Raw genomic sequence first — 20,884 nt, 5'->3', positions numbered from 1 at the left:
CTTATATGATTTATTTATGTGTAGGGTAATTATTTTTTCTGCAGAGGGCTATAATGCAACAACTCAAAATAGTGCCACTGTTGACAGATGCACAAAGTCTTTCTTCAGATCTGAACATCAAAAACACAGCGGTGTAGTAGAGGTTTATACTGTATACATTTTTACTTTGTCTGAATCAGCTCTGTTTTCTGTGTAAAATCTGCTGTATGGGTGACGGAGAGTAAACATGCCTTCATGCAGGAAGATTGCGTGCGCACATTTGTAGAAGCAAGGACGAACCAGACACTGCCCTCTCAGTGCTAATAGTTCCCTTGACAACACAGCAGTTGCCACACAAATATGTCTTGGCTGTAGGGTTCAAATGCATGAGGCACACTCACATTCAGCTTTGTGTACACACACACACACACACACACACACACACACACACACACACACACACACACTGAAGTCAGCTGCCATCATAAAGAGTCTTGTCACTCTGTGCTTTTTCCTTCCATGCTCCCCGTCGTTATTCCTTTTCTGCACGATTTGATTAAAGACCAACTGAACAAACGCACACACAGTGCCCTCAGTTCAGACCATCCTCGCTTGTTTCCTTCCTCACATCATCTTCCTGTGCTTGATGTCATTTTGCCATCACTTGCTCTGTTATTGAGTTGTCCATTCCTGACCTCCTGCTGCAAAGAGGACACATCTACTTAGTCCACCGTCTCTTATCGAGCTCCTTTTTCTTCAAATCCATGTCCATCCTTTCCTCTTATCTTCATATGGTTGCTTTTATCTCTGTGCATGTGTGTGCACCTGATGTGTGAAGGTATAGGCTGTGCCTTCAAAGATGCGAATAAATAAGTGCCAAATAAAGGCTAGAAAGAGGAGAGATTTGAGGCAGTAATCCTTCAGCAGCTTACTCCTGCATAACGTTCTCACACCTGCACTCTTATCCCCATCTCAGCGCCTCGTATCTACCTATTCTCTCTTTCCATTTCTTTATATCCCTTACCAACACGAGAGAGGCTATCTTCGTAGCTGTGTCAGCGATCAGCATCTCCTCACTCCCCCTCCCTCTCCTCCTTTTTCTATGTTTCCCAGAGGACGGTCGGGGGGCATAAAGGGAAGAACAGACCTTGCAGAATCTATTCAAAAAAACGAACAGGGATTGGGCTCTCAGCTTTGAATTTGGACAGATAAAGCTAATGGCAAAAGTAGGCGACAGGCAAGAAGCTGTGTGCATGTGTGCACAGGCATAGCATCAATTGAGGCGAGCTATAGAAATGTAGTTCTTTAAAGCCCTGTTCTGGCTGAAACTCTCTGAATGTGTAGGGGTGTTTGCAGGGGAAGTTCCAAGAAAGGCTGGGCTGCAGTTTCTTGAAACGCTATTGCTGCCAGCTGAGTCTCTCAAAGTGAGTGTTTACTGTTTTAATCTGTTTAGTTGCTCTTCTTTGCAAATACTGATCAATGCACTTCAAGTCCACATCTCGTTATTTTGAATAGCCCCTTTGTCTCCTTATCTGTCCTCACATTACTGAGGTGAGATCATTAATACTGGTGGCTATATTTTCTTCATCAATTTTCACTCTTATTTTGATTTTTAGGGGGTCAGACATTTAAAAAAAAGGAAACCTGAAGCTGAAATGAAATTCCTTTTTTTTGTAATATTGTATTTTACTGACTTTCAAATTTCAGTTAAACTTGGACTTTCTCCAGCATTTTATTACCAGCATTAAAATAAAGCAAAGAGTTCACCATTTTTTGCAACAGCCTTTCATAAAAGGTTCTAAAATCTGAATAGTGTTTAAACACAGCTTCAGAAAGCTCAGAAATCCTAGAAAACCCAATAGAGTTTTAGTGTTGGTGCTCCTGCACCTCTAACGCATGAAGAAATATTACATAAAACCATTTTACAGCCTAAAGCTGGGATTTCTTGTTGCTCTTTATTGCCGACTTTATGGTAGGGCACATATTTCAACATCTTGACATCTTAAACAGTTGTGCCCACAGCTCACTAAGGACGAATTTTTGAGAACAATGCATACATGAAAAGATGTTTTTGGAAGCAACAACAAAACACAGTAAAACCTGCAGTTGGAACTGTGAATATATTCGCTCTCTGACCTCTGACATTTCTTCAAGGCTGACATTTAGCGCAGCAGTCTGACACTAACACTTGCTTCCACGTACGTTTTTTTGCTGCCGCTCCATTTTGTTTGTCTGTCACTCTGCTTCTGCTCCTTTGCCACTTTCAGCATAGAGCTGACACCCTGACACAAACACATTCTCAGAAAGTTTTGCACACAGTTAATATCTCCTGGAACAATACTAATAGATGCATGCACTGCTGTGAGCAAACGGCTTGTGCCTCTGCTGCCAACAGTGGGAGGGTGAAGGCTTGCCAAGTCTCTTCCACCCTGTGCTTCCTCCTCCTCTCCCCCTCCCAATCATGCGCTCACCTTGTTCTGTGTTCACACTCAGAGTTCGCTGATGCGTACTTTAACTTAAAGACATTTCTTTCTGCATTAACTTAGAGTGTGTAATCAAACCCAAGCTTGCACGTGCAGAGGTCTTTTTCAGTCGTTTTTATTTAGGAGCAGTGAGGAACAAGGGATTGGGGGAGATGAGGAGCAATAAAACGTAACGTATAAAAACGATCCCGTATTGGCCAGGATACTCATCAGCTAGGTTGAGGATGAGGTCACTCTCTACTCTGGGCGGCAGAGAGTCTATGATTCACCTGTTGTAAAGCTCTCAGCTCTGAAATGTTCTACTCTGTCCTAAATATAATTGCTTTCCAAAATATCAGCAGTGGGCTCTGTACAGTAAAGTGGTGAGTTCTTGTAATTCAGCCAATTTTAAAGGCTATGACTTGCATTTAGCTCCGTCACTTGTTCTTTTGTGCAAGTCAACCACTTTTTGTTCCTAGCTGACAGGTTTAACCCAAAACGGATAAACTGTGAAGATAGTTAAAACACTCAAGAATCCTAAAGAATAAATGAATGATGTTGAAACAAGTTAAATGTAAATTGATAAACCTTTTTATGTGTATAGTTTTTACTCAGCATCACCAGATAAATGCAAACCAGCCCTCATTTTAATTGTTCTTTTCACGGGTTATCTGTTGGTGGCAACTGAAATCAGCAGGTTTGACTTATTTTATCAGCTCGAAAATTTGGGGTCAAATTCAATTAAGAAAAAAAAAGGCATTAAAATTACATTTTGCTGTTAGAACTTGTTCTAGATTTTCTTTTTAGAGTTGCAGGGGAGGATGAAGCAACAAATGTTGCACCTTCAAGTTTGTGCACGTTGTTTCCCGTGTTATGGATATGTTACTTTTTAATCATTGTTTCAAGTTATTTCAGTTACGAATTTTTCTATTCAATTCAGATTTATTATAAATAAATATATAAATAAATTCAATTTATTTATATAACGCCAAATCACGAGTCATCTCAAAGTACAGGTCAGTTCATTAAGCCAATCAGTAAAAAGTTTCCCACATACAAGGAACCCAGCTGATTGCATCGAGTCACTGTCTAGTGTCTGTCTTTACAACAATCCTCATACTAAGCAAGCATGCAGCGATAGTCGAGAGGAAGACTTCCTTTTAACAGGAAGAAACCTCCTGCCATGCGCAGCCACAACTCACTAGAGATTAAGCAGACAAAGAGGATGAGCACACACACTTTCTTAAAACGTGGCACATGTCAAATCCTGAACCAAACCTTTACTCTGGCTTCTTTACTCTATTATGAGTAAACAAAAGATGCATCAGCATTTTATCTTACTTACTAAAATTAAGTAAATGCAATCCAGCTGATTTTCAACCCTCTGTTTAATAATTGAGGCCTTAGATGCAGTAAAAACAAAATTCTTGCAGTGTAGCAACATTGAGTTCCCCTCTGCAAAAGGAGTTTGCTATTGATTTGTTTGATCTTTAAAGATCACAGCTGACCCAACTACACATGCATGCTTTAAAGACTCACAGCAGTTAGCTGCAGCAACCGAATAATTTTGCCACCGCATGAAAACCGTTTCAAGCCTTCTATGCTGTACGCAGCTTTTTGGAGCTTTCATCTCCGCGTTGCTTTCATTTGCCATTCTTTGCTCAGCGGTGCACATTTTCTCAGCAAGTCTTTGACATTAGCACATTGCTTGTTATCTTGACGTCCACACCAGTGCAAATTTAAGGTTCCCCAGTTGGAATAAAATGAATCCTGTGGTGTTTCTAAAGTGCCTGATAGGGACATCTTATCTGTTGCAATCACCTTCCACTGCTTGTCTTCTTTTCCCAATTGTGTTGTTCTTTCCACCTTATCCTTATTTGTTTTCTTCTTTCCATTTCCTTTTCTCACCCACTAATGCTCTTCTACAATGGCAGTGCTCTCCTCAAATTTCTGCATTGCCTGAAAACTAAACTAGGATTTAATTAGAAGCTATTTTTTGTTTAAAGGCTAGTTTGTAATTAACAGGAACAAATACAGGCCAGATTTGAATCTTTTATTTTGTCTAAAGTCTGATGTGTCCTTCTTTACCCTAATTAGTTTAGATGAATAAAAAAATCTAACTTCATTTGAAAACATCACCTTTGTCTTCATGATTCTCTTCAATTTACCATTTCACCCTCTACAGTCACTAAATTATTTACAGCCAGATGCTCTTTGTTTTTGTATAAAAGTGAATTTCTTGAATACTCTTTAATTCCTGAAAGTCACCATTCATACATCAGGGTACATCAGTCTTTAGGCTTTCAGTGTCGTCTTTTTGCTCTTTAGTTTGTGAAAAGCTCGTAACACTGAGCTTTTGTAGTGCTGCACATGTTCTCTACTAGCATGAGAACATGAAGTGCCCTGATCATGACAGCCAATCGTCGTGTTGTGCAGTGTGAACACATTCACGGTATTGCTGCGCTTGTGATCATGATTCCTCTCCAGGACATCAATCTGAACAAAAAGCAGTGAAATTAATGGCCAGTAACATCAGTTTTTCTTGTGCATGCCTTTATGCTGGTGCTTTTGTCTTTATTACTGTTGGTGCATGCACAAAAATGCAGACACTCCCCACGCTACACACCTCTGCATGCTGTTTGGAGATCTCCATGGACCTTATTTACTATGCACGCATGCACGCACACACCATTGGACTCTGCTGTTCGATGCTATTGTGAAAGTAAAGCTTCATCATGTCCGGCTGCTAAGAAAACACAAGGATCTTTTTCACCCACCAAAAGGGCAATAAACTGTGTCTCGCAGGGAGTAACACACTCGAGTGGTTCTTTTCGTGGCAAAAATGGGTCACTCAGCCCACCTGCAATTCAGTCTCAGTTTTTATCTTAAAAATCTGTTTGCGTTTGACCACAATATATATCTAAGGGTTTTTTTTTTTTTTTGGCATTGGCTGAAGCCTCAGCAGCACTGGGATCTTTGCCAACAGCGTACTGAGAAAAAATTCCTGCTCAGCCTTCACCAATCTTTGGAACAACAAATCACAGCACAGCCTGGACATTAAATCTGAACATTAGCTTCAGTTTTTCAGAGTGAAAATAAAATGCACCAGAAAACAAAATTTTCTTTACAACTGTTTATGTATTCATCCAAAAACATTGTAAATTCAACCAGTTTACTTGAATGTTAAAATTATTTTCTTAGGAAGTGTAATATAAAAAAGAGCAATATTAAATAATTGACCTTTTATCAAACCACTACACATTTTCTGTAGTTTTGATTGGTCTGTTGATCTGTCATTGTTCTCTTTTGTCTCTGGCCTGTGTTCCATCCCTTTATTTGACATTACGACAAAACAACTCTTTGGCCGCAACTCGTGTTGAGTCACAAAGCAGCACGCTCAAAGGCCTGCTCAGAATAGCATACTTGGTTCCACTAGCAGACTGACAAGTGTGCACACAAAAATCTAGCCTCTGCACCGAGTTCTAGCCATGCCTCTCATTGGTTTCCTAGAAAATTGAGAGCTTTTCCTCATAGGCTTCAGTTGACTTTTACACATGCAAATAGACAAAGCTTTGTTTTGTGCATTTTATAAACCGTTAAGAGTTTATGCCCAAACTAGACAAAGTGACTGAGCACACAGACATGAGTGGGCAGCTGTGGATTTGGTGCTTGGAAATCTTTGGGGCATTGCTTACTTCTACTTCACACTGGAGGCATCAGCTGAGCGGAACAGTTTACTCGCAAGTTTTACTCCGTCCCAATACACACTGGGTGAATCTCAGCTGCGGAGCAGCTTTTCTGACGTTCTCCTTGTTGGATTCTCGACATCACAAAAATCCTCGAGACTTCTGCCACCCTCCTCGCTTAACTCGCGATATCACAAAATTCCTCAAGATTTTAAAGGTCACAGTTTGTTTATGCCAGCCACCATTAAACCAAAAAGAAGGAAATCTCATTTGATACCGATAAGATAAGAATCTTGTGTCTGTTCTAGTCTTGTTAGATCTCAGTTCTGCTTTTGACAGTTGATCACAATGTTTTTTTAGAAAGGCTTGAACATGTTGTAGGGATCAGAGGAACAGCGCTAGGCTGGTTTAAATCCTACCTGTCTGATATCATTTTGTAAACGTACATGACAAATCTTCATACTCCAGGGTTACTTGTGGAGTACCTCAGGGTTCAGTGCTTGGACCAATTCCTTTTACTATATATATGCTCCTAATTGGTAAAATCATTAGACAGCATGGGATAAACTTCCACTGTTATGCTGATGATACTCAGTTATATCTATCCATTAACCCTGATGAACCTAACCGGTTAGTTAGATTACAGGCTTGTCTTGAGGACATAAAAATTAATCACTCAAAACTTTTTTGCTTTTAAATCAAGACAGGACTGAAGTTCCCATCTATGGACCTGAAATTCAGAAAAGAAAATTGCTTAGTCAATCATCTGACCTGAATGGCATTAAATTAGTCTCCGAAAACAAAGTAAGGAACCTTGGTGTTATCTTTGACCAGGACATGTCATTCAAATCCCATGTTAAACAGGTTTGTAGGATTTACTTTTTCCACCTTCGGAATATTGCTAAGATTAGAAGTATCTTTTCCAGGAGTGATGCTGAAAAACTAGTTCATGCATTTATTACATCAAGACTGGATTACTGTAATTCATTACTCTCAGGAAGTCCACAGAATGTAGTTAAAAGTCTTCAGCTTGTCCAAAATGCTGCAGCTAGAGTTCTGATGAGAATTAAAAAGAGAGATCATATCTCTCCTGTCTTAGCTTCCCTACATTGGCTGCCTGTTAAATTTAGAATAGATTTTAAGATCCTTCTTCTCACATATAAAGCTCTTAATAATCAAGCTCCATCATACATCAGTGATCTGATTGTTCCATGCGTTCCTAACCGAGCACTTCGCTCTCAGACTGCAGGTTTACTGGTGGTTCCCAGAATATCTAAAATTAGGATGGGAGGCAGATCTTTTAGTTATCAGGCTCCTCTCTTGTGGAACCAACTCCCAGCTTTAGTCCTTGAGGCAGACACCTTGTCTACTTTTAAGACTAGGCTTAAAACATTTTTATTTGATAGGGCCTATGGTTAAAATCTGATGTTAGCCCAGATTTAGACAAGTGGGGGAGTAGAGGGAGGTGGAGTGAACAGTCGGTAAAGACGGCTCTCCCTTGTCCTTCCTCCAACATGCCTCCATCTAAAAGGCTAAGTTATCCAGAGTTATCTCTGTAGTTATGCTGCTATAGGCTTAGACTGCTGGAGGACATGCTGACCACTTTCCACACTCTACTACTTTTTTCTACAATCTGCTCTTTAACTGTATTATTTCCTGCTATTTCAGCTGTTAACTTTATTTTTTATCTTAAGTGTTTTTCTCCCCAGAAGAAGCTACAATGATGCTCTGCTGAGCTGTGGTGCCCTCATGGAGGGGACCATCGGCTTGAACACTGCTGCTAACCACTTAAACAATCTCCCTCTCCTGATAATAACACTTTACTTTCCTTGACATATAATGTGCTACTACTAGTTTACCCGTTTAATTATAGATTCACTTAGATAAATACATTAAAGTTTATCTCTCACCAAATAGAATGTTTACTAAGAAATCACAATGTAACCATAGACACATTGCTTGGTCTGTCTGTCTGCCTTGTCGTCTTGATCCCCAGTGAGTCGTGGAGGATGGCTGCTTATATTGAGCCAGGATCCTCTGGAGGTTTGTTCCTGTTAAAAGGGAGTTTTCCTCTCCACTGTCGTTGCATGCTTGCTTAGTATGATGACTTCTGTAAAGTCACTGACACTAGTCAGTGACACTAGTCAGTGACACTAGTCAGTGACTCAATGCAATTTGCTGGGTTCCTTATATAGGAAACTTTTTTCTGATTGGCTTAATGAATTGACCTGTATTGGAATGTTTATCATGTGAATTGCCTCGAGACGACACTTGACGTGATTTGGCGCCATATAAATAAACTTGAATTGAATTGAATATCGCTGTTTGATGTCTAATATTCCTCTCCACTGCCAGGATTAAAGCCATGAAAAACACACCGCTATACTTCTGGAAAGATACTGGGAGTAAATAAGCCATTGGGTCACTTGTATTGATGTAATCTACATGGATATGAAATGGTATTACTGCAATAGTCTTTAATATTGAAAATTACCAGGGTTTTACCCTGAAACCGCATGTGGTTTCCTGTCTAGCCCTATGTCAACTGTGGAAATTGTTGTCCCAAAAGCAGCTCGTGGAAAAATAGAACCCAATAGTATCTTAAGCGGTGCAGCGTGGCGAGCTTCTTCTAGAAAGCGCCTGAAAATGTTCGCGTTGCAGCTGGTTTAAAACACCCCAGTAGACTGGATTCTTTTTGAAGCAGTGATGCTCCTCTCAGCTAATGCTTCCAGTGTGAAGTAGGGGTTAGTGATATTTAATCTTGGATTAGGAAAAAATAACTTTGTTTCAGTCATTAAGACAAATCAGCCGAATTTTTGGTCACAATTTTTGTTTTTCATTTGTAATGCCTGGTTTCTTTTAGGTTTATCAAGTCTTGCATTCACACTCTTCACATGATTATTAGCAGACTTTTTACAGCATCACTTCCCATTTAAGCCAGCTCCCAAAATACTCCAAAACAGGAAGTTAAAAAACAAATGCAATGCAAGCTCCTCTAATAGGGCATGACTATGTTTCTATGACTGAGATGGAGTGAATCCATTAAGAATAAGCACTTTAAATAATAAAATGTTGACTGTTTAATTGTAGGATGCATTGAACACAACATAAAATGTAGCTTTTTGCTAAAAGTAGAGAACATAGTGAACATTCTAATGGGTTGTTCCATTATTGAGGATTTGGATGATAAATGGCTAAGGCAGTTTAGAATAATGTGGTGTAGACTGGCTCGTTTAATGAGATAGTATTTGGCTATAGCTGTCTCATAGACTGCAGTGCTACAGTAATTAGCATGAGAAAAAAAATCTAATTAAGAGATTGCATCAAAAAAGTTGAGTTTTGAAATGTCCCCACTAAGTGGGAAATTAGCTCTTTTTTTAAATTGAATTGAGGAGCAAGTGTAATGTATGTTCTTGCAGCTGGATTAGGAGCTTTGACTTTTGTATCCAAGAGCAACACACATCCAGATTGTTACTGCATTGTCCCTACAGTTCCATTTGCTCTAACCTCTTGGTCCTCCCACCTTGTGTGTGCTGTTTTATCCTCTCGTCTTACTTACTCAAGTACCCTCAGTAGTCCAGTCCATTTCTTGTATCAGCACTTCTCAGCTGCTGCACTCTGCTATGCATTCCTCTTTTCTCCCCACCCCCACCACATTACTCGTGGTGCAGTCCAGGCCATTCACCAATCATGCTACAGCCTCAGCACCCAGGCCATATATCCCCCATTCCATCTGTAGCTGGCACTCTTGCATCACGTTTTCTGCTCTGTCCTTTCCCGAGTACCTCCTCGCCTCTTTCCTTTCACTCTCTTTGCACTGCTGCCTTCTCTCTCGCTCGCTCCTTCTCTTGCTATTTCTCACACCTTTCAATTAAATCAGTTTTATTTTTTCTTGCTTTTATTTTTCTTATCTCTCTTCCTTTTACTTTCCTTGTCTATATTCTTCTATAATTAGAATCCTGCACCAGACACAATAATTCCATACCTGTTTCTTTTTTCAGAAATACATCTATTGTCAGACACTTTATCATGCTCTACCACATTTGCTTGCTTATCTTAGTTAAGTCATTTTTGTCATGTCACTGAATCCTCTCGGTCTTCTTCCCTCAGTTTTTATATTTTTACCAAGTATCACACGGTATAATAACTTTAAAATAAATCATCATGCTCTCTGTCTCTTATACGTCATCATTGTCCTCAATCTTACATGCCCCCCTTGAAGCTTTGTGAGCTGTACTTAAATATGCCCATCTTTCTGTGCTTCCTCTTTCCCAATGACTTCATAATTGCAAAAGAAGCACATAGGCAGAAAACATGATGTGGGGGAGGAATGGATGGAGAAAAGTGTCTCCCATGGATACCGTGCCTCCTCTGCTTGGCTAACTGATTGGCTGATTGATGACCCTGTAGCCATTTTGACCGATTGTGATGACAGTCTTTTTATAGCACAGTGCAGCACAAATGTGTGACCAGATAGCTCAATACACTTCACTACTGAATAGTCTGTTGCAGCATAAGCTACAAATTTTTTATGCTTCTCTGAGATCCAGGAAATGCCAAGCCATGCCACAGAGCTTATAAAAAGTCATGACATCCTCTTGCTTTAGATGGTTTCTTGTTTACGAATTTAGTCATTCCGATTTTGCTGTTCTGAAAAATCTTCACATGTCACATTAGTTGCACATAGCTGCACACAGCCATGTCATCAAAACAGTCACATGGAAACCTCGAAAGCGGGAAACAAGCAGCAGCCTGATCACAGATGTTCAACTCGGCATAAAATTAATATTTTAACCTTGAAAACCAACTTTCTGTTCTTGGTGCTTCCTAAAAATCCTTTCTCAGGTTATGTTCTCTGCACCTCTGGTCATTATAATATGTTTCTATTCAGGAGCTCAGAAAACAACATGGCTGGCACAAGAGACACTAACAAATGCTGATTAAATTCCATGTCGGTAAATTTACCTCATTAATTCTACGGCAGACTTTTCAGCATCTAAAATATTGGTTTAGTTGTGAAAGCACTGCTAGACTAGACTGTTAGATTATGGATAAACTGCAGTAAGTTATTCCCCCCCCCCCCCCCCCAAGTAAATCCCATGTGTTGGAAGATTGTGCAATTTGCTTTCTAAAAATCTATAAATCCTAATAAAATATTCTGATTTATAAATATATCTGTTATCCTTTCTCCACTTTTTTGTCTTTTTTAACTTGCTGCCTCTTTGTGCACTTAACCTGCAGCATTCCTATGATCCCAGACCTGTAAGTTGAAACACTAAGACAAGAACGTGTATATAAACAACGCTCTTCGAGTCTGCAACATTTGATATCTTCTAACTCAAGACATTCTGTCATGTAGCTAATCAAATCAAGTGCACAGCATGCTCAAAACCTCATTCTTTTTATCTTTTATTCCTTTAACCATGTCACATCCTGTCATCTTGTCATCTTTTAATTTCTTAGAGCTACCTTTTCTACAAACATGTCACTTTCCTGTTCTCTGCCTCTACTGCACGTTAGGTTCAATGTATATTTTAATGGATATACTTAAATGTTGTCTTATTTGTATTTCTTTACTTAAGTTTAATCAAATTGCTACAAATAGTCAACAATTTGTCAGCAAAGAGCTGGAAAATAAAGAGGACAAAACAGGTAGACTGGTTGCTTTTGTTGCCCTGTTAATTCTCAGGAATCAGTTGGCTAAATTGCTACTATATATATCTGCCATTCCCCCCCCCCCCCTTTTTTTTTTTTTGTTCTAAGATGTGAGACAATGGTATAATCCAAAGATCTGATATTGTCAAAGGGAAAACGAAGCATTGTTTACTTCTACACCTGTCCCCATAAAAATCCTTGATTCTGACTGATCTCATGAGAAATATGTTGAGCGGTATTATCTTGTCACATCCCAGTCACACTTTTAACTCATCACCATTTTCTATCTAATTAAAAACATGATCAGTGATATCATCCTGCACCATAGAAAATTAGTCAGCATGCATGTGCTAGTGTATAAAAATAATTTAATCAAAAAATAATAATTGTGACTACTTAATTGTGGTTTCATCTTAAATCATCCCAACACATGTAGAGCTGTAATGCATACTTTGAATCTGATCAGCCACAAACTGCTTAGCAGTACATCAGTCATTGGGAATGTAAAATGAAACCTCTCGATGCATGTGAAGTCTGAGGCACGAGCTGCGAGCTCCAAACATTTCTGCACCGTGATTCATTATGCAAGTCATTCAGTTCAGCTAGGGTTAAAGCATAGCTGCAGAATGTTACTGCAGTGTCTAAAGCATTTTACTGATTGCTACAGTATTGCACGAGAACAAAAGGATAGCGAGAAAAAACATTTCTCTCTAATATTTTCTTTTTTCTTCCAAAAATCCTTTTTATTGCATTTATAACATTTGGCACAGTACAAATTCTTGGTGCTTTTACAAGATAAACCTGTAAAGATCAACACCGACCTTTTTTCGGCTTTTGTTAACGAAAGTCTTCTCTGTATAAATATTCTTTCATTTCATTGCTTTCTCTGTAGCATGGTGTAAAAATCACACAGAATGCCCCATTTTAAAACAGACCACCCTCATTTGTCAAAGTCAAGACAGCATCTTAAACAACTCATTGTTTTAAATAGAAGTTACAAGTTAGAAAATAGTTTCAATTTCTTTTTAATATATGTTTCTCTATCACCAACCCATGGTAGTTTTGTTTTGTCCATATATATATTTATTTATAAGCATGTACAACAATAAACTGTCAGTCTTTTAAAGTTTGCACGCTGTACAAAAAAAGTAGTTCCTGTTCTTTTTTTGTGCATTCTGTTGCATGAATTTAATAAAAAGAAAAAGGGTGTAGTGTAAAAGGGTTAGGAGGGACCTAGGGCGTGGGGGGGGGGAAGTTGTAAGAGCCTTGGGGCAATGGGGCCTCTTTAAATTTGAGTCTCCTGCACTTTCTCCTTGGTATGAGTTTTTATGGCATAGGGCTCAGCCATAGCTGTGATGGTGCTGGGCAGGGTTCGAGGCAAAGAGTTTCCAACATTGTTGTCTGTCCATTTAGCCCCTTGGCCACTCGGTTTATAGGTGTTGTACTTGGGCTTTAGAGTGCTGTACTCCACCTTATGGGGGCTGTAGTCCATTTTATGGGGACTGTAATCAACTTGAGGTCTCTGAGTATGTGGACTAAAGTCAGACTTGAAGGCGCTGTAATCCACTTTGTGGGGACTGAATTCAGGCTTGAAGGCGCTGTAATCAGTTGCAGTCTTATGAGGGGTGTAATGGTCCTTGGTTTTGTAGGTAACTTCTGTTTTCACTCTCTGGGTATTGTAGTCTATTTTGGATTTGGGCTGAGTGCTGTAGTCGGGCTTGAATGGGCTGTAGTCGGGTTTAGATCTTGGCTGAGTCCCAAACTCAGGCTTGAATGGACTGTATTCAGCTTTAGGTTTATGCTGTGTGTTGTAGTCTGATTTCAGTGGACTGTAGTCATGTTTGGGCTTCGGTTGGGTGCTGTAGTCTCGTTTGAATGGGCTAAAGTCTGTTCTTTGCCTAGGATGAGTGCTGTAATCTGATTTGAAAGGGCTGTAATCTGTTTTAACCTTTGGGTGTGTGCCAAAATCTGATTTAAATGGACTGTACTCTGATTTAGATTTGTGGATGCTGTAGTCTTGCCTAAATGGGCTGCAGTCAGGCTTTGGTCTGTGAAGGCTAAAATCTGGTGTTTTGTGTGTGTTGTAATCTGCAATGGATTTGTGGCCACTGAAGTCCATATTTGGCTTGTATGTAGTATATTCAGCCTTCGGCTTGTGTAGAGTAAAATTAGACTGGGGTTTGTATTCAACCTTAGGCTGATGAAAGCTGTAGTCAGTCTTGTGGCTGATGAAGTCCAATTTGTGTATGCTGTTATGGTCCCGAATTTCAGGCAATGTGAGCGATGACTCTTGAGCTGCAGATGCTGGTGGTGGAAGGTCCTCCTCATCCACCTGAATAATCTCAACTGTACGGGCAGCTGCCACTGTGCTCCTCTGCTGGTGGCGCTTTCTCAGTTTGTAAAAGGCAATCAACATAACTGCAGCCAGTAGTGTCACAGCAACAAAGCAACCAATTATGATCTTAGTCGTCTTCATCACTTCATCCAAACTAGGACCAGACTTGCCTGGTTTGCTAGTGGCACCTCTGAGTCCCGGTGACACGGATGATTTAGCTGCATTGTCTGGACTGTCAGTGTTTTGTAGCAGCACTGTTGGCGTTGAGATGAAGACTGGCTGAAAAACAGAAGGGGAGGCAGTTGTAGTTGTCGTCCCAAAGCCCACTCCCCCTCCTCCAGCAACCCCAGCACCTGCAGCAGCTGGGGTTGTAGTAGTCTTAGGTTTTGGCATCTCAGTGGTTGGACCAAAGACTTCTACAGTCACTGTGGTAAAGTAACTCAAGTTAGACGTGTTCAGCTCAGCTGCACTGACATTGAGGTACGCTGAAGCATTGGAGTTCCCAGCTGCATTGGACACCATGCAGGTATAAGTGCCTGTGTCTAATGCCAGGACGTTAGAGAAATTAAGCGTGCCATCATTAAGGATTGATATTCTAAGGTGGCTAGAGGCATGTGTCAGGATAGTCCCATTAGGTAGAAGCCAGCGCACTGAAGACATTAGAGCTGTGCGACAACGAAGCTCAGCAACTCTCCCTGCTGAGATGTTTAAATCCCGTGGTGCATCCGCGATGAATGGTGCAGAGCACTGGACAGCAGCACCCTCACCACGGTCCACCTCAACTAGTTGTCGTCCTCTCATGGTGGCAGGTGAGTGACAGCGCCCACAGCAAGTTGAATTTGTAGGGATGTACTCTCTTAGCCAGCGTGCTAACCATACTGCATCACAGCCACAGTTCCAAGGGTTGTGGTGAAGGTGAAGCTCCACCAGGTACCTGAGCGGGGAGAAAAGATCATGTGGCACAGCGCTCAGGTTGTTATGGGCAAGATTGAGCTCCACCAGCGATGATAGGTCATCAAAAGCATTTCGTTCTATGACTGTGATTTGAGAGTTCATCACCCATAGCTTTTTTAGAGAGCGTAGACCTCTGAAGGAACCTGGCTTTATCACTGGGAACAGGTTTTCAGAAATTTCTAGCTCCTCCAGGCCCTTTAGGGGACTCAAGTTTGGCATATCACCTTTTATGTTGCACATTCCCAGGTTGAGGTACTTGAGGTTTTGCAGGCCCTCAAAGGCTCCCTCTGAGATGTACTCCAGTTTCCTCAACTCTCCCAGGTCCAGTCTCATAAGTGAGGGCACCCGATTGAAGGCATAGGATGGAATGCTCTCGATCGGATTGTTCCTCAGCCACAGTTCTCTTAGTTTAGACAAGTACTCAAAAGCCCCACTGGGCACAACTGTCAATCGGTTGTCAAACAGCTCTAATGTGTTGAGGCTCGTCAATCCATTGAAGGCGCCCACCTCAATCTTTCTTATGGCATTTCGCCCAAGCTGGAGCACCTCAAGGTGGTGCAGATGGCGAAATGAGTCAGCCTGCACCGCTTCAATGGCGTTTTCCATTAGATTGAGGTGTCGCGTGTTGGCAGGAATTCCAGGGGGCACACGTGTTAGACCCCGTCGGGTGCACACCACTTTCCCCTGCTGATTACTGCAGGAACACTGGGGTGGGCAGCCTTGGGGTCCTAAAGAGACTGCCGCCCCCACCAAGGCCAGGGAGGCGCTGCTCCACGCTCGCGCCATCAGGAAGACTACACAGAGCAGGGCGGCTTTTCTGGCACGTTGTGCAGCTACCCGCCCCAGGAGACTCATGATGTGGCACATTCATAATTCAGCATCATCTGGGGGGCAGGATGGGGGTGTGGTGGGCAGGTGTTGGTTGGGTTTGGTGACGAGAATAGTAAGTGGGTGGCTTGTGATTCTGATAAGGGGATCAATGTATTAAAGAAACTGAATATAGGGAATATGGCAGACTTGACCTGTCCTCACTTAAGTAGTGTTTATATTTCCATGAACGGTCAAAAGTCCAAAGGATGAGGGAGGGTTGGGAGATCAATGTTTTTCTGAATCATGTGTATGAGAAAACCATGATTGCAAATAAAGCAGCTACAATACTGTTACAAGACTGGGGCGGATAGTGTAAGAAATTGATGCAGAGAGGGGTTGAAACACTAGACACCTACCTCAAGTTATTATTACAGGTCCTTGAACTGAGATAAATAGCTTCCCTCCTTTTGCAATCAGACAGAGCTGCGGTTTTCACATCAGATGTATTTATATCCAAGAGCAGCAAAGAAAACCTTTTTTTTTTTTTGCTCTGATAAAATTGGTGTCAATGCCAAAGAGCTTAACCAAGATGAGCCCTTTTTGTAAATCCGTACATCCAAAGAGTAAGGTTCGAAGGCCTTTTGTGAAGGTTTTTGTTTCCTTTATGGACTGATAAAGAGAAAAAAGTAAAAAGACAGCAGAAAGGAATCCAGTCAGGCTCCTAAAGCAGCGGTGCTCCCCGGCTTGCTTCTCGTTGTCGACTCCTCTTCTCTCGCTTGTCCTTGGAATCCGACAGTTGATACTCCTGTTAAACCCTGCGTCCAAGTCTCCATAGTATAGGTGACCGCAGGAACACACATGCACAAATCTTTTGTGCACAGAAACCAGAGGCAGCAAAAAAAAAAAAAAAAAAATCACAGAATGGTGTAGCTGTAGATTGAAGATAGAGACAGAAAATTCCAGTCCTCTGCAATGTTCTTTGCCTTTTGTTCGCAGTGATTCGGAAAGATGTTAACAAGCTTTAGGAAAACAATTCAAAACAGACATTCTCCCAGCTGTGCAGTCCTCCTCTCACTTTTTAGGAGTCAATCGGTTGTTCAGTCCTCCTGACAGCCCTTCTCCTTCTCAGGCATGCTTTCCCCCCCTCCTTAGTTCCTTTATCGATAAAGTCCACTTGATTTGAATAGTCTTTTCTTTCCTCTGGAGCTGTTGGCAGGGTTGAAAAGGCTAGATGACACGCTCTGCCTTCATTAGCTTCTTAGTCCTCTTAACTAGCCACACGCTCCAGCCTCGACAGCCATGGTTGCGACAGCAGCAGTTGCAAACGGACACGCACCATCCCTGCAAAGCACACAGCAGCAGTAGCGAGCACACGCAGCAGCAGCTGCTGCCTGCCTCCTGTGCACTTCCCAATAATCCGTCAATTTCTTCAAAAGGAGAGTTGGGTGGGGGATGGAAGGGGGTGTTCGGAGGAGTGGGGGTATCGTAGCTGGGTTGATCGAGGTGGGTTAGAGGGAGAAGGGATGGTGCCCAGTTTCTCCCCCCTCTCTGGCTTCTTTCTTCTTGTTTCCAGGTCTTTTTCTCTCTCCTCTTCCTCTTGTGGTGATCAGCACCCCCTTGCTAAGGCTGCGTCTAACTGGGTAAAGAAGCAAGGCAGAGGAGGCAAGCGCCGGGCAAGCGCGGCTCACAGGCGTGACGTTAACAGCAGCGTCGATGTGGAAAGGATCCGTTGTAGCAGCAAAAGAGTGCGCCGTCTCTCTTGCTCACTTGCTCGCTCTCCCTCTCTGTCTTTCTTCCTCTCCCTCCTGCTTTCTGCAGTGTCCTGAGGTAGTTGTGTGAGCTCAAAGCACTCAGACCTTTTTAGAGATTTACCTCTTCAAGTACCAGTTTGTTCCTGATGTCCTCTTCTTCCTATTATTTTAAAAATCCTGGCCATCTCTTGTTGTGTTTGTTTCTTGGGCTTTTTGGCGTAAGGGGATAGACGAGCTGTCCAAACAAAAAGCTGAGACGGACGGCGGCATTCCCACAGCAACCTGATTTTAACCCCTTGATGCTTACAAATAATACAAGGGTTGTTAGTCTGGCAAATCTCACAGCATTTCTATTGATGACAGGGGCTGGGAAATAGGGAAATGTTTCTCTTTGGCTTCCTCCAATGTACAGCCATTTTGTTGTTTTAGCTTTTTGAAAATGTTTTTTTCTTTAAAATTTTTTTATTTTTTTATTTTTTTGCATTTTTGCATTTTTCCTTTCGTGAACATTTAAGAACATGAATGGACTGCTGACGCATTCTGCTCGGAGCAGTGCTTTGGTTTGATGCAGTGGGCTCTGTGCATTAACTTCCCCTACCCACTCCACCCCCACCCTCTTTACTGTCTTTCCTCTCCTGCTCACTCTTTGTCTGTCCCTGTCACTCTTCTCTCCCTGCTTCTTCAGCTTGCTTTTATATACAGCAGGAGAAACATATTTGCACTAATTTTGTCAACAAATTGTTCCTTCTGTTTGCCTTTTATTTTAAGCAGTGTAAAACAAGTTAGAATCACGTAGCGGATTTGTTAGTAGAGTTGAATCTTATGTAAAGGATTCAAATGTATTTAAATATTGAATTAAATCCTTCAAATTGACATGAATATGAACTGAGATGTTTAGCTGCCTCTCTTTCTCCACATGTCTTCAGACATAGTTAGAGTGCCCTAACCTGGCAGGCCGTAACCCTCCACTTGAACAAACTGTCGCTCCTGGAAGCACACAACCATAAAGGTCATGCTAAAGAAGGCAAACGGGAAGAAAAAGATATTCTTTACCTCCTTACAGAAGAGAAAAGACAAGACAAGTGCACCCTATTGTCCCATCATCACCTTGTCTCACATGATTTGTACAAGCCTCGTGTCCGTTAAACTAGGTAGCAGTGTAGGTAATTGATGGTTGGTAAAGCTACTTGTGACAATGCTGCTAGGTGTGTGTGTGTGTGTGTGTGTGCATGCGCGTGCACGCTAGAGAGTGTGTGAAAGAGAGACAACGAGGAAGGAGAGAAAGCACACCAGCTAGTAAAGGTCACTCTGCCTGTAGCGCAGTATGTTATTCCCACTGGCACAGGAGTATAGAGCCAACTCCTATATTGCACACACACATACACACAGACTTTCTCCTTGACTTCACAGCAGTTGAATACGAATGGGCTTCAATGAAGCACATGTAACCATGAGGTGGCAGCCACAGGAGTGTAGAGGAGATTTTCCTGTTATAAAAGGCTATTGCCTTTCCTTTCCACATGGATTCAGCAGTGTCACGGTCGTGTGTGTGGGCAGGGCGGGTGATACCTATTTAAATCTGGCTCATCACTCTAATTTTAAATTTAAACTTTTGTCTTACATTTTTATTGGAAAAGCTAGTTCTACATTTGTACCGCTAGCTTTCTGCCGTGTTCTCGTTCCTGCTTCTTAAAAATCCAATAGAATCAGTTTTCTAGCGTCCACTTTTATTAGTGATGCAATTTTATTTCTCCATGAAAGCCGAGAAGCCAGTCACTGCTGAAGTCCATTACAGCCAAAATGAAAAATAAGAGCCCATTTTGTTACCAGATTAATGCGGTGGAAGTAGTCAAAACACATTTTTCCTTTGCTGAACTTGTAGAGTGATAAGTAACATAATTTTATTACCCCAACACACACGTACACACACACTCACGCACACACTCACGCACGGACTCGACACAACTTTAACTGCAGCAACATATGTTTTCAGTTTGGCCGACCAAATTATCATTAAGTAGGGCTGCCACAAACTATTTTAATAATCTACTGATGTCTTGCATAAAGTAGCTTATTGCACCAGGATACAGCTGCTCTAATATCTCCATTGTTAGCTTCTAGTTTGAAGTGTGATCTGTAATGTGTCATCTAAAATAAAGACGGGATGATAGCTTAACAAACAGGGGTCTCATGTCCGTCATCAACATGTTCAAAATTGCCTCAGTTAGGATGTTTTCTTGACAAGGTGTGTATGTTGGCTTGGTAACAAACTCGTCCATTGAAGAGGAGCCCTTTTTCTAACATCGTAATCATTATCTTTTGTAACGTAACCGTAAATGCGTGACACACGTGTGCTAAAGATAGTGAAATCACTATCACTGATGTTGTTGCTTCCACGTAATAAACACAAGGAGCTCCCTGTTAATGTTAGCAGCTAAGGAGAGGTAATTAGCTTCAAGAGGTGACTGTCCCTCTTCGTCCTCCGCCTCAACGTGCTTCCTTTAAAGGTGTTCATGCATCACCGTTGTGCTCCCATGAAAGGAGAGTTCTGCTTTGCAGATTTTGCACTGTACGTGCTTTTCTTTTATCACTGTAAAATTCTCAAACTTTTGAGCTATGTTGCCGGCTCGCCATGATGTCTTGTTTTTCCGGTGATGCGACAGCTGACCTGGATGGCCACTACTGCGCATGTGCCTTGAGCAGAAAGGCTGGAAGCAGCAGAAGGTGTCGTAGAAGGCAAGATGATGACAAAAAACAATGCTTCATAGAATATACACTGGTGTTAATTATATAATGTATTGTCTACATCATGTTGAATCAGCTAACTGTGGCATCACTATTACTAACCATTATTGCAGTTATTGTTTCCTGTCCTATATGCAACAGTAGCAGTGTTAGGAGGTAGAGTGGGTTGTCTAGTTGTCAGAAGGTTGCAGGTTCGATCCTGGCTCCGACCAGAGAATGCTGCTTTTGTCCTTGGGCAAGACACTTAACCCTCCTTGCCTGCTGGTTAGGAATGGGTACTGAATTCGGTACTTTTTAAGGTACCGACCAAATTCCATAGTACCGACTGAGCACTGATTCACGTCATTTCAAACGGTGCCTCGTTTCGGTACCCGTCCTTCATAACGAGAACTTGCCAAGACAGCTGCGCATGCGCAAGAGCGTTATGTCGTCGGTCGCTGCGAGCCAGTTGTAAACAGAGCAGCATGGTAGAAAGAACGCACGCTAAAGCTTTGGTCCACTTCACTA

General features: G+C 41.6%; 2 protein-coding genes across 2 annotated transcripts in view; one reads left to right on the top strand and one right to left on the bottom strand.

Moving 5' to 3' along the window:
• Positions 1 to 20,884, top strand: part of snd1 (staphylococcal nuclease and tudor domain containing 1) — a 225,577-nt gene that overhangs the window by 98,384 nt on the left and 106,309 nt on the right. The gene's annotated exons all lie outside the window — the stretch shown is intronic.
• Positions 12,941 to 16,076, bottom strand: lrrc4.1 (leucine rich repeat containing 4.1). The gene has a single exon (XM_015959717.3). It carries the CDS (start codon positions 15,936 to 15,938, stop codon positions 13,068 to 13,070), a length of 2,871 nt encoding a protein of 956 aa, XP_015815203.1. The 5' UTR covers positions 15,939 to 16,076; the 3' UTR covers positions 12,941 to 13,067.

This window comes from Nothobranchius furzeri, chromosome 1 (assembly GCF_043380555.1).
Source record: "Nothobranchius furzeri strain GRZ-AD chromosome 1, NfurGRZ-RIMD1, whole genome shotgun sequence".
In the NCBI taxonomy this organism is placed as follows: domain Eukaryota; kingdom Metazoa; phylum Chordata; class Actinopteri; order Cyprinodontiformes; family Nothobranchiidae; genus Nothobranchius; species Nothobranchius furzeri.
This window is presented reverse-complemented; position numbering and strand designations above follow the sequence as displayed.

Excerpts from the sequence above, each read along its gene's own strand:
- lrrc4.1 (XM_015959717.3), bottom strand. The coding sequence starts at position 15,938 with ATGTGCCACATCATGAGTCTCCTGGGGCGGGTAGCTGCACAACGTGCC.